Source organism: Lineus longissimus, chromosome 5 (genome assembly GCF_910592395.1).
Source record: "Lineus longissimus chromosome 5, tnLinLong1.2, whole genome shotgun sequence".
NCBI lineage: Eukaryota > Metazoa > Nemertea > Pilidiophora > Heteronemertea > Lineidae > Lineus > Lineus longissimus.
Genome location: NC_088312.1, coordinates 13,109,423 through 13,126,813, shown reverse-complemented (window position 1 = coordinate 13,126,813; position 17,391 = coordinate 13,109,423). Strand labels below are relative to the sequence as shown.

Below are 17,391 nucleotides of genomic sequence, written 5' to 3'. Positions count from 1 at the left end.
GCTTTGCATAAAAAGGTGCGATTTATCAAAGGATAACAAAAATTTAGGACATACCACATGTTTGTATCAGCAAAAACCCAGCACCAAGAGCACAAAGGTCGTGTCAAAGTGAAAGCCAGAAATAAAGCAAAGCACTGAATTCAATAAAGTAGCGATTCTTCCCAACCCAAAAACACGCAAACGTACTTCATCAACTGTATACCATCGGAGTTTTTCAAATAAATTAATTTGAAAGACTCTGATACCATCTATAGATAAAACAGCTCCACACGCGGGCATTATATAGTAAATAAATTACAGTACTGAGAGAAGTTCACTCCCATTCAATGGAGTTTGCAACTTTCTAACGCCTTGGTTTCATATTCTATACCAATTTTACACTGTTACACTTACTGCTTTAGAGTGTTTATTGACCATTGTGATATTTATTAAACCAGCAGCGGTGGAAAGCATTGGTACAACCCCTTTGGCGACATTGATTCACTTGAGTGGATAGTTCAATGTCGCTCCAGTTGGTGACATTGACAACACTGGTATTTAGTCGCCTGCTTTCTGTGGCGAGCAATCATCAAGGCCAATGTTTTTGTGTTGTATTGGGATATCTAGAAAACATTTCCGATTAGTCATGCTCAATTTCAAGCAGTGGTGGATTTTGAGGGTTGCGCATTTAAAAGTACAAGCCCCCCCCCCCCCCTCAGAGCAACAATTTAAAGTGATTCAGTCCAAGTTTAGCTGGTCCCAGAGATGGCCGGAAAACCACATATTTTACACTTATACATCAAATTATTTCTTGGTCAGGGCTCTCTGGCCGGCCGGTGGCATCTTGAGCACTGATCCCACCCCTTCTAAAGATTTCTTGATCCGCTACTGTCAAATAGTTTTTAACTCGATTGCATGATATATCACACCTATGGAATTTTGAAATGTCATGAAACAACATATAGGACTTCACTCTACTACCAATGGCAAAAAAAATATTTCAGAAACTGAGAATGCAATACCCTATTCATAAAGTGCGGCAACCGAAGCATCACTACTATGGACGAAGAGGCGAAATAGTTTCCACTACAAAATTAATTTGAAAATAGAGATAAAAAGTGAAATACAAGTGAAAATGACAGAAGGAATGAAAAGAAATGCCACTATACTAGAAACTCCCTCTCTTTACGACACTGATTGGACATTAAAAAAAAGGACGGTCGTTAAAATTCAATCAGGGTAACTAACTTCAAGGCATGTGCTCACTTTGGGTCAATGATCGAGTAGAGTGTTTTCCAGGTATTTGTTATAGCCGGTGATGGTATTACACGGGGTTGTTTCATGTGGCCGGTTATGGAATGCTTTGAATAGATCTACATTTGTATGAGGAGAATATGGGGTATATTGAAGCTTTCAATTGATATGTAATCAGACAAAAACTCCATGACAGAAAATCATGTATTGCTATGTTTAACGAACTATGGCAACAACACAAATAACTTTTCTATCTTAAACTTTGTTCTCCTCTATGGTATGACATTAAGGAAAATGGGCACATAGCACACCCACGTATCATGGCTTTGCATAAAAAGGTGCGATTTATCAAAGGATAACAAAAATTTAGGACATACCACATGTTCGTATCAGCAAAAACCCAGCACCAAGAGCACAAGGGTCGTGTCAAAGTGAAAGCCAGAAATAAAGCAAAGCACTGAATTCAATCAAGTAGCGATTCTTCCCAACTCAAAAACACGCTAACGTTCTTCATCAACTGTATACCATCGGAGTTGTTCAAATAAATTAATTTGAAAGACTCTGATACCATCTATAGATAAAACAGCTCCACACGCGGGCATTATATAGTAAATAAATTACAGTACTGAGAGAAGTTCACTCCCATTCAATGGAGTTTGCAACTTTCTAACGCCTTGGTTTCATATTCTATACCAATTTTACACTGTTACACTTACTGCTTTGGAGTGTTTATTGACCATTATGATATTTATTAAACCAGCAGCGGTGGAAAGCATTAGTACAACCCCTTTGGCGACATTGATTCACTTGAGTGGATAGTTCAATGTCGCTCCAGTTGGTGACATTGACAACACCAGAGTGCGGCAACCGAAGCATCACTACTATGGACGAAGAGGCGAAATAGTTTCCACTTCAAATTTAATTTGAAAATAAAGATAAAAAGTAAAATACAAGTGAAAATGGCAGAAGGAATTAAAAGAAATGCCACTATACTTGAAACTCCCTCTCTTTACGACACTGATTTGGGTATTTGAAAATGTAAGAACGGTCGTTCAAATTCAATCAGGGTGACTAACTTCAAGGCATGTGCTCACTTTGGGTCAATGATCGAGTAGAGTGTTTTCCAGGAATTTGTTATAGCCGGTGATGGTATTACATGGGGTTGTTTCATGTGGCCTGTTATGAAATGCCTTGAATAGATCCACTTTTGTATGAGGAGAATGTAGGGTATATTTAAACTTTCAAGTAAAAAGACCAACAAATCCAAGACAGAAAATCATGTATTGCTATGTTTATCGAACTATGGCAACGACACAAAGAACATTTTTATCTCTGACTTTGTTCTCCTTAATGTTATTATGGACAGTCACATAGCACACCCACGTATCCTGAATGAGCGAGTTGATCAGATCAGATATAAATTGGTACATTTCTTTATTTGAGTCTAGTTTGGACCGGTTTGTCAACCATAGTTTACCAAGTGTCGGAGAGGAGCTGCGCCTTGTTCATTAGCCAGAAATACACATAAGTAACTCATGTTTAGTACTATACTAGAAGACAACCAATAGCTACAACTTGGTAAGTACTATTCTGTTATTTTGGTAATTTTGGGCAATGTTTGAGAAAGTGAATTCATACCAGTCCAACATTTCTAGTTCTTTTACACTTCAATGAATAACTGAAATTCTCAACTGAAATTTTAGAAAATTGTGTTTGGTATCGTTCAGGAGTACAACATTACACAAATCTGAAATTGAATAAAAATATTTTCAAAAAAACATTCATTGAACTATTCAGATTGATTTCAGGATATACGCCAAGGTGTAATTTTTCAATACATAGGTCCAAGTAAAATACCCACAGCTAAACAATACACCTCCCTATAAATTGTCAGGGGGGTTGCCCTCTCAACGAAATCGGCACCTCGGGATGAAAATCTGACAAATTTGATTTGGCTATTTTTGTTCCTAATCCATCGGCTCTTCTCTACTTATCCTGCGAAAAAGTGATATCTTTTTTGTAATTTGTAATTTTTATTGTAAACTCACAAGACTATTTTTTACACAAAAAAAGTTTCAATTACAAATTCTTTTTTCTTACAATCTTTTCCTTTTCTGAAGTGCAGTTTGCAAAGTGCAGAAGTGCAAAGGTACGAAAAAAAACTTGGTCTTCCCCTAGATACTCTTTAAAATATTTGCCCATTTTTCTACAAATTCTGCTCCTTTTTTGTGACATTTTTCAATATTACTTTTAAGTTTTATTGTTTGTTTAAGAGTAATATCTGGTGACCGGGGAAGGTCCATATATATTAGTGATGCAGCCATTGGCACTTGACTTGTTTTAGCCATAAATCGGATTGTAGGCCTATGCCTCCTAAGAATAAGATTTCGAATTTCTTTCCCATATTTTTACATACTATACCAATATCTGGTCTGAACAGGGGCAACACCACCATTTGATTTTTCATTTGTTCTCACATAGACACAAATCGCTCTCCTCGATCTAGAGGTCCTATCCTGCAGACTTCTAATTATAGTTCCTACAACAGCAATGCCCTATCTTCCTCAAATAAATATGATCATGTTAAATCGTAATGAACTCAGCGTTTAGGTGACAACATGGGGTTTCTTTCAGGTATTCTCGGTATAGTATCTCGAATCATATTTCCTTTTTCAGGCATCATCGAATCATCCTGTCTGTTAATAAGAAGTCTGATTTTTCTCGTTTCCCCAGCGTTTGTTTCAACAATGGCCTCATCATGCAATGATGGGTAAGTAGCCATCGTGATGATATCAATGGCAATTTCCTGATAAATAATATGCAACAGGATGCAATAGATGGCGCTTGATCAATTTTTAGATAACATGGCTGAGAGTACAGTTGGCTGAAATTTGCCCCATATCTGAATAAAATCACAAAATGATTCATTCCCAAACGTCCAGACCAATGTATTTGTATATCAGTGATCTAAAACACGTCCGGTTTTAAAGGCCCAAAAAATCAGTTTTGCATCAATATCTTTGGAAATGGACCCTGATCTTGCCTTTGATGTTAAGTAAGCTGATATGGTGCCAAGCCCAAAAATGCAATATAAGAGAATATGGAAAACTTGCCTTATTTGAGCAGGTGCTCACTGGGATCTTCTTCTTCATCGATTATGGTACACAAACATTTTTACTGGATCACTCTAACAAGGTGTGTCGGGAGAGTTTAATGGAAGTGATGCAATAGTAATGCACTGGAAATTTCGGATGGCCACAGGAGTAATCTGTCACTCCAGCAAAAAATGTTTTGCGAGGAGGGAGAAATCACTCCCATCTCCCGAAAAGTCCTGAAACTGTATATTTAACCGAAGCCAACCTAGGAGCTTCCAAGTAAGTGTAAGTGTCATAGCAGTTGGGAAAATAACGACTTGGCCGCTGAGCCTACTTTCAATACTTGACATGAGAGGTCCAATAATACTTCCCTGTAAGAACCGAGGTGAGCACATGGTCGTCCAAGGACCATTTGATTCGGTTTAACATGCCTCAATAATTAACTTATCTCTATCACTAGACTGTTTGCTGCCATTTTAAAGGGAACTGAAACCGCCAAGCCAGTTCGTATGACCTCGTTTTCATTTCCCGCGTATCGGGTGATCAGAACGAGACATGAATGAAACATGGCGCCTAGCTGTCAATCATTGAGTGACGTCACTGCTATGGAATTTACTACGAAAACTCATGAATGAAAGATCGCCTGACTCACGTGATTCTCACGTGATTCTTACATGATTCTCAATAATAACAAATTGAACTGCGCATGCTCGGGCACTGGGGGCGGAGCTACAAATCTGAACTCGAATAGGAAGTTGGAAGTTTGACTTTCTCGGGCGGTGAAAGTCGAAAAGTTGAATAAATCGCTCGGCGGTTCCAGTTCCCTTTAAAGATTTGACTGACGAAGTAAATAAAAACATTGATAAATGAGTGATGAGCCAACTCATGGTTAATCGAGTAGGCCTAAACACATCGGAACCCTCTCTTTGAGGATCCCTCGGGTAAAATCATTCAGAAGTGGACCGCTTTGTCCAACCAGCTTTATACATAATATCTCTTTCTGAAAGCCCTTTTTACGAGCCTGTGATGTAGCCACACTCCCTGTTGAATGAACCTTTAACTGCTCAATGTTAATACCTGCCAGCTGCAGAACCGTCTTCAGCCACCTGGATATTGAGGAAGAGCAGATAGCCCTATGAGGGTTAATGTAACATTTCTGCAGTGCCAGTGATAAAAATCCTCGCTCATCCCTGGTTTGTCGTCCAAGTTTCGTGGTGCCTCATCTCTAAGGTGGTCAAGTTTCAGGGCCGAATGAGGGTGGTCTCCTAGGGTGGCCCTGTAGTGGTTGTTGATGATGAAGGCGTTTTTAGCTCAGCTGACAAAGTCAGCGGAGCTAGTAGTATAGCTGTTCAAATGGTGTCCGTCCTGCAATCCATCCATCCATCCATCCATCTAGGGACCCATCTGTGGACAAAATTGGACATTTCTGACCGGGAAGGCCTAGCCACTTCGTTGACGGTGGTAAATTAGGAGTTGCCCAAGGTGAACTCAAAAAACGAAAAATCAGCGCGATCCGACCTGTATTAAGAGAATGAGGTCATTTCGCGTTTAGATTTCTTTCCCTTTTTACCTCGGTCCACAGAGCAAATATTGTTTTCAAATGTGGCTGAATATTTTTAAATATTTTTTCATTTTTTACTTTTAATGGAATTAATATAGTTTTCACCGCCAGTTGGCGCTGCAGGCACATTGCCTGAATTTTGGCGATTTCAAATTTGGCGGTGGCTTAACTTTTTTGCAAGCAGTGCCGCTGATTGGCCGATCGATAGAAGAGATGCCACCATTTAAAAATGGCGGTAGTCGCTGCTTCAATGAAGATGAGTGAACTTTCTCATGTTCAATCGGTTGATACTCTTTTAATCAACATGACCATGTACCTGAAATTTGTTTAGGTACTGAAAAGAGTCTATATAATTCAGATTTATCAATAGTTTTTTATAATATTGAGGAAATTTTGTGCACAAATTAGCGAAAGTTGGTGCTCGTCTCATGTCATTTTAGAGCGAGAAATTTGTTTCCGTCGATCTCTACCACTGAAAAATCGCTTGCATAGCTTCGAATTTTTGTGAAAATAAGTATCTGAACTTGGTTTCAAATAGTCTAGAGAGTTACCTTTGTGGTGATACATATGGTATGTGATAAATATTTGTGGAATTTGTGAAATTCGGTTTTCAAACGTGCCGATGATGCAAGCGATCTCGCGTGAATTTTGCAAGTCCTGATATGTCGACCGGGTGTCAAAATCACTCGCCTAAATTCAATTCAAAGATCGAAAATGATATCTGAACTTAGTTTCAAATAGCCTACGCAATTATCATTTCGGTGATATATAATGCATGCATGTAATAATTGATTAATCTGCCTAAAACGCGCAATTAAAACGGCGAAAGATCGTGATAAACACTCTGGTGGTGGTCGCACTAAATAACGACCGGTAGGGCCCGGCGTGTGGCGGAGAAAAAAAGGTAGCGCCCGGAGGTTGAAACGGGATTTTTATGCACTTTTAACTGTATATACTGTAGTTTCATGAAAATAACACCACTTCGGGATATTCAAGGCCCGGCCTCTTCTCTCGAGTCTATTCACCAGAGGTAACCAATGAGTGACTTCGCTGGCCCTTGTGATGGCTCAGCCGAGCTGTCACGGTTACGCTAAACCACTTAATACCGCGCCCTATTGATTCGAAGTGTTGTGGGCCTACTGGTCGATGAGTGCGCATGTGGAATGACGTAAATGGTAAGGCCACTCGCCGACCGTTTATACAGGTTGTCTCATAAAACTGAAGCACCTTTTAGATTGATCCAAACCCCCCAAAACAAAAAAAGTCCTTATTGAAACTCTGAAGAAAAATCTACAAATGCTTTCATTAGTAAAGCAAAGTGATATTCAGGCAATGATAGTAGTCACGAAATTCCGAAGAAAAACGAGGAGCTCATCCTCTGTTTTTCTACAACCCTCTTTTTTTGATTTAGACTCCCTAGGCCTACGTGGGAGAAAACAGAATCGAAGTTTCTAGGATTTGTGGTTTTCTTGAGGAATTCTAGGGCCTCTTAGGCCTATAAATGAAGCCCCACTGAGGGTACCCACATTGCAGACAACCTGTGCGACAATGGATGCTGTAGAGCTGCTGAGAAAACGACGCCGGCGCTACACCGTGACAGAAAAACTTGCCTACCTGAGAGACCAGAAGGAAGCACTGGTGAACGGTACCGTGCGCAGTATGAGAGAGTTCGCCGCCCACTATAACATCCCCTGGGAGACGTTTAGAAGGTGGAATCTCGAGGACCTCGAGCAGAAGCAAGAACAAGGGCATGGCCGGAAGAAGACGGTGATGGAGCCCCGTGATCCGTTATGGCCACAGGTTGAGGACCAGCTTTACCAATGGCTGCAGCAGATGAGAGAGCATCGCCTCGCAGTCTCCGTTCTCGACATTCAAGATAAGGCGTTGGTAGTGTGGCAAAGCTGGTGGAATGAGTTAGCCCAAGATGTCAGAGAAGGGATTCATCATTGTCGCCCACAGCTATGAGATTTCAACGCGTCCATAGGCTATGTGGAGTGCTTGATGAAGAGACGCCACGTGTCCCTACGGAAGGTGACCAAGAATACAACGACCGTCCCCGCTGATGCTGCTGCAAGGATCCAGACCTTCCGAGATGCGGTTACTGGGAGAATCGATCGTCTTGATATACAGATGCGGTTCTTCTTTAACATGGACCAAACCTTTGTCCTGTTTGATATGAGAACCATGTACACGGCCAACACCACGGGGGAGAAGGCCATAGACGTCTGATCATCCAGGTCCAATACTAAGTTGGGATGCACCGTCACCCTCTGCATCGCAGCCTCTGGAGCAAAGTTGCCGGCGCACATCACCTTCCCCAGAAGAGGTTTCGTCCGGGTGTTTGCAGCCCTCCAAGACAACCCGCCAGCAGATGTAAAGATTACCCTATCGGAAACTGGTTGGATGAGGGAGGAAACGGCGCACAACTGGTTAGATGAAGTCCTATCACCCTACGTCACCGACAACGAGACCGACCAGTTCCTGTTAATCGTCGATCATTATCAGGTCCACCGGACAGAGAACTTCCGGACGAGAGTCCGCGACATGAGAGGCAGCCTGGATTACGTACCTGCTGGTTGCACATCCCTCGTACAACCGTTAGACGTTGCAGTCATGAAGTCCTTCAAATATCACGTACGGCGACAATGGAAATCGTGGAAGAAGGACCACACGGACGAAAGAGGAGCCTGCCCTCACATCGGCCTGAGAGACGTGACCAACATCATCAGAGATGCCTGGGATGGTGTTGATGAGGACGTTATCGTCAACTGATTTGAAGCATCGTTTCGACCAAGGCCAATCGAAGCTGGACCACATGCCTATCTTGGAGGAAGAAGAGGAGACTGCCGTGGATGGACCAGAGTTCGTGAATGTAGTCGAGGAGGACATTGTGATGGACTTGAATTGACTGTGGGTGTTGTGAATGATTGTGGGTACGATTCTGAACGCTGGACAATCTAATAATGTGTATCTTTAGCTTTGAAAAAAAATTTAATCGGGATTTGCATCGTTCTTTTTTATTCCTTCACTGATCACTTCGGACAAGACTGTACATTCAGAGGGACGTTCGGTTTTGTCTCCAGATATGTGACGGACAACTACTCATTCTTACCAATTACACTATCAGCCATTAGCACTGGGACACCCTTTACACTACCAATGACGATTAGTTGAAAATGTTCTGGGACACTCAGTACAATGGCCCAAGGCCCGATCCCATTATCCCATTCATAGGAGACCTACGAATCGGTTTCAACAACCCAAACAATAAGGATTGGACTCGAAACTGAAGCATATTGGATATGAGGCCTGGACAACCCTCTCTGGAATCCCAGCCAATGATCGGCCTTCTCAACAGCTCTGTTTGCCACCCTATGAGTTAGGGGCGGCGACACCGGCTGTTAATGAAGTGGTGTTATTTTCATGAAACTACAGTATATGTTGTTTAGATGTATTTCTAACAGTTCTGTAACTTTGATGACCAAGCTTGCACCCAAAGTTGGTAAAATTGATGCTTGTTTATGGACTGCGCTAGCGACCGGAGAATTCGCCGTCGGCCATTTTGGGACGGTCCCTGAGTTGTTGTGGTTGGCAATTTATTTTGCAACAAATCTCGCCATTTACGTTTGTTTACAATTATTTTGAAAGTCACATTATGACATCGTAGTATGAATTCCACTGCAGTTTCGTTACGCAGCAATGCTCATGTCCTGTACTGTCTGTACACTGCGCTGTGCATGCATGGCTGTACTGTAGGCTGTAAAAAAGACAAAAACGATAGCCTATAGGACAGGCTTAGAGTATAACTCAACAGGCCCTCATGATTCATTTGATGGACACCTTATTTGATAGTACCTCATCATTAAGTCCACTAGATCCTGTTCTGTCACATGTCGTAGACGATAGACAATTTTCAAAATGTAGTACACCACTCGCTCATCTTTAAGCCCAACTTGGCTCACATCATGTGGGCACGGTTAGCTGTTGAGTGTTATGGTTCAGTCTGTGAGACTAATTTAAAGAGGTTACACTTTTATTTTGAATTGGAAAACAACCCCCAGGACTGACTTTTCACTGAGTGATAAGTGTGCCCTTCGAAGGTTAAGTCTCTTTCTGGATTTGCTTCCATAGATGCCTTGTTCAGGATATCATCTGACCGATGCCTGATCAAGCACAGACTGTATCCGGTGGTGTACATTTCCCCGTCTATGTCACCCTTTTTTATTCAGTCAGTGTTAATTTCTCTTCTCTTTTTTTACAGATTAACTGTTGTTGGTTATTGCAAGAGGAGTCGTTGGCACATTTCAAGTCCAGGAAAGCACTTGCTGTTCCCACATTCAGAGTAAGGTGTGCTTACTCGTTTTACTGCTTTCCATTCCTGGAGAGCGTTATCAAATATCTGCCGCAAGGCAACAAATAACTGCCGCAAGGCGCTTCAAATATCTGCCGAAAGGCATCAAATATCTGCCGCACTAATAAAGTTCATTTTATTAACCAACTCTTTATCTTCTTTTCTTCACATACAAAAAAAAGACCGTCCCAAACATTTGGCTGCATTCACTTCATCAATGTCCAGGCAACAGTCGGTTCATTTGACCATCGTAAAGCACCAGGCCCCACCTCACAAAATACACTGTAATAATTATGTACCTTGTGTCCATGTGCATGTTATTAGTTCCACCTGCGCTGCATGAAGACAAGGACTCCACTCTTTGACGTCACCACACAACTCCTTGACGTCATCACACACCCCACTACTGCAACGGCAATAGAAATGACTTTACGTCATAATACCAGGGTGACGTCAACTCAGTACTTCAGCATGCACTGATATAGCAAGAAGGTCTTTCGCATCAGCACTTCTGCGTGCTAGACGTTATAGCTTCACGTTGCCTCATAATAACGGTACCGACACACACTTGGCCCTTGCCTTCACCTATCCATTTCAGCTGAGCGCCAGGCCCTTGGGCCTCTTGTTCTCATATTCTATCTTCAAGCTACTGCGGGTGTACTGAAGAGAACAGCAAGTAGTTGTGAGCAATACGTGTTGGTTTGCTGTATAGGAACGCAATGATGTTATGGTCCCCATTGACAATGGCTACTGTGTCTGAGAAATTGACTGACTGGCTGGAGATTTTTGCTATGAATTTGATTGTCAAGTGACAGGCATTAAGATGTTAGATTGACAGATCCAGTTCAGTTCGTCCGTGTGTCCGTACTAGGAACACATCGTCGATGAACCTAACCCAGATGAGGAGTAATAATTGGTATTCCTTGAAATGTGCCATGAACGTGTTTGCAAATCAGGGGTGACTTTGGTTCCTTAGCAATGCCCCCGGTCTGGAAGTAATTTTGCCAATTGAAATCAAAGTTGATATTGGTGAAGACTGCATCCAAAAGCAAGAGGTGTGAGAAGTTAATGGGTAATTGATGGATGCCACCGTTTCCCCTTTTCCAAGTGTGGGATGTTGGTTGACATCCAGGGTCAACAGAAGTGCTTGGTTTGGGAGGTGGCCTGTATGTCGCATTATACACGTAAGAAGTGTCCTGCGTCATTGATCAATTTTAAAAGAATTTCTTTGTTTGGATCAGAAGCTGTCTACAAATAATGATATTCGTTCTTTAGGGCATCCATTTGCTGACAGGATTGACTCCCTCGAGGTTGGATGACTCTCTTGTGTATTTTTTGGGGGAGAGATTAGGGTATGTGCGGTTTGATCAGATTTAGATTGCATTTTATGCCAACTTCTATCTAGACAAAAGGACAAGTAGTCAGACCTCCAATTGGTGGTGAGATCCGTGTTCTGTTTCAGTGCTTAACTTCGAGATACCATTGAATGCAAATGGAGCCACAGAATGGACACACCTCTTTTGGGACTATTGGGTGGTATGCATATAAAAGAAGTAAATACTACTAGTAGAAGCAAAAAGCATTAACTTGTAGTAAATAGTATTAATACTTCTTGCTTCTACTAGTAGTAAACACTTTTAAGTAAACGGTTTTACTTCATCTTTATGCATACAGATGGCAGGAAATACTAGAAAATTTAAGTCAAAAGTCAAAAACCATGTACCAATTGTGACGTTGTTTCTTTCAGCCTGATGAACGCGTCTGGTTCTCTACGGGTCCGTATGTCAGTTCGAGAACTGTCCAAGAATCCCATAAAATTGAATGCTTTCCTGCGCGCCTGGAAGTTAATCACTGCCCTGCCAACAGATAATCCAAACTCATTCTGGAACATAGCTGGTTTCCATGGAGCACCGTTCGTACCCCCAAAAACACCTCTTCCAGACCTCAAATATTGGGGAGGTTGGTGTCAGCACAACAATGTCTTGTTCCCCACCTGGCACCGCTTCCATATGTTGAGTTTAGAGCAAGCCCTGAGGACGGTATGTCCAGAGGATGACGTGACCCTGCCATACTGGGACGCAACCTCGGAGGAATCAATGAAGGAAGGCATCCCGAAACTACTAACAGATGATACAGTTGAAATCGACGGAAAAAAAGTGACCAATCCACTACGCAGTTACACCCTGCCGATGGCTTTAGGTCGAGCAGATGACCAAGAGGAATATTATTATGAAAAACCGAAAGGATATGAAACCGTCCGATATCCTTACTCAGGGATCTGTAGTCCGAAGAAGGCAAAGCTTATTGCAGATGCACATAACAAGCAGGTGCCCAAGACCCTATTGAAGCGTGGTAACAAACATGCAGTGGATGCTTTGAACGATAATGTAATAGAATGGCTCAACCGCGGCGAGCTTGACCAAGGCAAGAAAACCAGAGGTATAGAACCAAACAGTGTTTACGTTCGGTTCGAAACGTGTCTTAGTGCCAGCAACTATAACACATTTTCGAATCGTCACTCCCAGTGTTTGAATGGGGTCATGGACGTTTCCGTTGAATGTCCACATGACTCACTGCACTTGGCAATTGGTGGATATGACATGAAAAAAAAGGATGAAAAAGGACGGTCCAAACGATCAAGGTTTGGGCTGATCGTGGGAGCAAATGGAGACATGGGCGAAAACGAGACGGCTGCGTTCGATCCGATATTCTTCTTTCATCACTGCAACATCGATCGCATGTTTTGGGTTTGGCAGAAGAAAAATGGATTCATTGACAACTTCGACATTGATCCAAATGATAAAAGGGGCACCAATCCTAACGAAGGCCAAGGATATACACACGGTCAGGCACCTGATGAAAAGCTGTCGATGGACACCCCTCTCTATCCTTTCCAGGCTCCAAATGGGGTTCAAGTCACATCGATGCATTGCATCAACATTAAGAGACAGCTTGGGTACACCTACACAAAGGGATCATTCGATGGAGATTTTCCTGAATATGAAGGAAAATGCCAGCTGAAAAAAAACCACTTTGCTGTAAAAAACCTTAAAAAGATTAAAACTGAACTACGCAAAGCTGATAAAGAAAAGATGAAAACTGACAAAGAAAATCTACAGGGTCCATCACGTCTATTCTTCGATGTGACGAATGTCAAGAAGTGGAGCACTAAGAAACCGACACAATCATTTCAGTTTCCGTCAAGTGGTTTTGAATGGGTTGGCAGTTACCTGTTGAAGGTCAACAACATTGACCAAGACAGGTATAAGGGCTCCTTCCTGGTTCGAGCCTATTACAAGAACAAAAAGCAGTTCATTGGTCAAAGGTCATTCCTGAATCGCTTCGAACGGCGCGTTTGCAGAAACTGCCAGTTTCATCGATTTCTTGATGTTTTCTTCAATTTGAACAGAATAAACCTGACTCTGCCCTTGCTGGTCAGCAACTTCAAGGTTGAGGTCGTTTCAAAGAATTATGACAAAGGTAAACAAAAAATAACCAATTTATCCTTCGCAAAGGCAACGAGGAAAGACACAGACCGAAAACCATACTTGACATTTCATAATGTGTTCACAGGAAAGCTTGTTCGGCCCCAAGAGATAGTTACGCGCCGCGGTCGCAAGGTAAAAAATCCCGACAGATATGCTAGCCAGTAATCTCGTTTTTTCTTGAAAGTCTCTCCTATTAGCGACTACCACGAGATTATATAGGGACGACGAAACCTCCGAGTTTAAAATAAAGTAATGACTGTCTATGCGTGTATGAAGCTGTGATGCGAAGAAATGTGTCGATTCGGTAGGGATTTTGGAACGTGTGTGTGAGGAGCAGCATCGAGGAGGATCGTCGAGTGAAACGGTTTCAAAGTTGACATTGTCATTTACGAAAAGCGGTACCGCTCGAGTACTATGGGGGTGCGCGCGCATAGACGTCTATCGCGGTTTATATAGCCTTGGTCAGATCTGTTTTGTGAATAAATGTAAATACATTCTGTTTGTTTTGAAGTAGTGTTAATTCAGTCCCTTTAGTTGTTTAAGACAATTGAAGAGAATTTACAAAGCTGAAACATGTTAAAAACCACCTAACCTCTCAGTACAATACCTTCTACTGATCAGAATATCAATATATAGGATAGGCCCTACGCTTTTAAAAATGATTGTGTTCAGTTCATTACGGTTCTCACCAGGGGGCAAAAGGTGTAAATCACAAAGAATTTTTTGACACTTTATTCAAATAGGTAAAGGCTTGAAATAAAGGTGGGGAAGTCTGCATGCTAGTAGGTTTTGAAATAAAATTGGAATGGTTTTGATTGATACAACCATTTGGCGTTACTGGCGTTGACTTAGTTTTGACTTGATTTGAATTTCCCGCTCTTGTTACCCAAAAAGTTGTGGGTTTGACCCCACTTCAGGGCAAAATTCTTTTTTCTTTTTTTCTTTTATCACTTCCCATTTTAAAGCCTTTGGCTTCAACTAGAGTGACTAAATAGTTGGTGTATCTAATAACTCTCCATTACATATGACCAAGAATAAATAAAGACCAGTTTTTATGAATTCTTGATATCGCCAAGGTTTTTTTACCTACGGTACTCTTCAAGGTCAAAGTGCTCAAGCTCTTGAATTTCCTCTAATAAGTTGCTTTTTTTCATTATTTAGCCAAGGGTCTTTTTACTTTGGTATTTGCGTCGTATACAATGTATACAATAATAATAATAATAGCATTATTAATAATGATAATGCATATTATTTATAAAGCGCTATTCAGTACGAATTGCTGTTTAAGCGCTATTTGGTATAGGCATATATAGGCATCAGTATGTGAACAAAATTGAGGTTGAAAGAGACCTACAAGGTGCTTTCCATGTTTTGTATATTGTACCCATGTATTTCAGCTGAGTGTCAGGCCCTTGGGTGTATTATTACTATTGCTGTCACCATTGTTCAATCCAGGGCTGCCTCTTTGCGCTGTTGACTGCTCGTCCAGTTCAAGTCCCTGGCGTTCCTTGAGTAACTCTGCTCCTTTAGAAAGAGCTATCCAATTGGCCGTCACATTCGCTCTACATGACTGAAGAAATTTATTTTGAAATTTTTATTGGGTATTTTTGTACGAGGTTTTATCCTGTAGGGTACATTCTTATCTTTCAGTTGACTATTTTTTCATTGACGTCTGGGAGAGAACAAAACAAAAAAAAACACATTATTCTACAGTAGTTTGGTTGTACTGGTCTAACTGGGTAGCTCTTGTATCTACATGACTGTATTGTTTTTTATACGACGGTTAATATCAAGTATGTATAAAGCCGACAAACTTGTTTATACATGTATATATTTTTGTATGCGTTTTTTCGCCCTTAAAAGTTAAGTCTTAGGGCACCATTAGTCTAATTTTAATTATTCATGTCACCGGTACTCATGGAGAGAAAAAATATACAAATGTACTCACTTTCTCCCAGCATACCCAATAGCATTCTTGTTTGAGTCATCCATTTGTACTCTACGATCTTTACACTTGATTTGGGCATAAGATCTAGTTATGTTGGTTTTTGTACAAAAACTGCTTCCAGCAGGACCGCAACTCCTCCAAACAGGATTAATGAAATCCTTTGAACTGCAATAAACAATGCATTATTAGAATCGGATGTAACCTTAGCTAGCCCTATTCGCAAGCCATGCTCTAAACTGCCTTCCAACACTGGTGAAAATCGTTATCAGAGAACGGCATCAGTGTCATACTGCAAGTGGCGGCGCATGGTGTGAAGTTGGCACATTACCCGCCTGGCCAGGTAAATCATACGCCCAAGTTGTCCCTTAAAACTTGTTTGCGAGAAGGAACAACCATGCCACTTCACTGTAATGGTAATTTTGGGAGAATTTACAGGTAACCTTTTGTATATCACGATATCATGAAAAGCATCAAACGGGGCATGTTCTGTTACTTGATCCAATTAGTATTTGCCATTTGGCATAGTGCTTTAGTTGGTGTAATGCTTTCATTTCTGTATTCTTGGCTCTAGCCTATCCATAGCCCTGTCTTGACAGAATATCGACTTCTGTGTGCATTATTTTGTGGCTGGACAGAATGCAATAATGTGCTCGGTCGTCCCCTTGGAACTTCGGTCTGACCACCTGCCTAGCAGGATGAGGCCAATGTACAGTAACCTTGGACTCAGTTTTGTAAATGACTACTAATGGAACATATAATGACGGCCTTATCGAAACTGACGGAATGAACGGAATATGATAAAATATGACAAAATTTCCAAAAGAATTCCAATTTGAGGGAGTTGCAGCAGAAGATAATGCCGGATGGACACTAATAATATTATTGGAGAGCAGCTCTGGCATGCATTTATCATGTAAACAAGCGGTGAATATACCAACACTGCGTGAATATAAGGCACCGTGTCCACATAAATCTGCCAGTCCTCCCTTAAAGGGAGACTATAGGTTGGAGCAGAGGGGCTTATTTGGCCATCTTCAGTTGGCTAGTATACACAGTAAGGGCACTAGGTTATGTCAGATTCAGCACAAAATAATATTCCTCGTACAAGCGTTAGCATTTCGACGTACCGTGAGATGTGAGAGATCCCTATTGGTGACTTTGTGTAACTTTATCTTGCCTGCCTAGCTGCTGCCAATATCGTCCCTTTAAACTGGAAAATATATTTCCGACAGTTTTAGGCACGACTTCATCATATTCCATCATATGCCGTTGATTCTTTTTCGCCAATTCATTGATCAGGCCAGAGTCATCCAATGTCAAATTTATTGAAAGACTCCGATTAGGCCTATTGTTGATTGCCATCAGTACCACATTAATTCACAACCTGTTCTTTTATTTGTCATGAATAATAATACAAATGCACAAGCATGTAGTGGTGTATAAAACAGTGTGTAGTTGTTCCATTGAGGTTGAATAAAACAATGTTCAGGTATTGATATTATGTCTTGTTGTATTGTTCAAAGGTTGGAAAGCAGCTCTGCAAGATCACACACAGCATATAACACCTCACTGTTGAATTATTTGTAAACCTGTTGTCTGCGAAAAGGTGTCTGGGCCACTTCAATCAGCACATGGTTAGTTAAGCCACCATGTTTATCTAAAATTACTGCGAGAATACACTTTTCTCTACGGTGGCTGGGAAATACGGTGGCTGA

The 17,391-nt window shown here is 41.3% G+C and overlaps 1 protein-coding gene across 1 annotated transcript; it reads left to right on the top strand.

The window, feature by feature from the left end:
• Nucleotides 1-12,021: 12,021 nt before the first annotated feature.
• LOC135487855 (uncharacterized) lies at nt 12,022-13,893 on the top strand. The gene has a single exon (XM_064771977.1). The coding sequence runs from the start codon at nt 12,022-12,024 to the stop codon at nt 13,891-13,893; it is 1,872 nt and encodes a 623-aa protein (XP_064628047.1).
• The last annotated feature ends 3,498 nt before the right edge of the window (nt 13,894-17,391 follow it).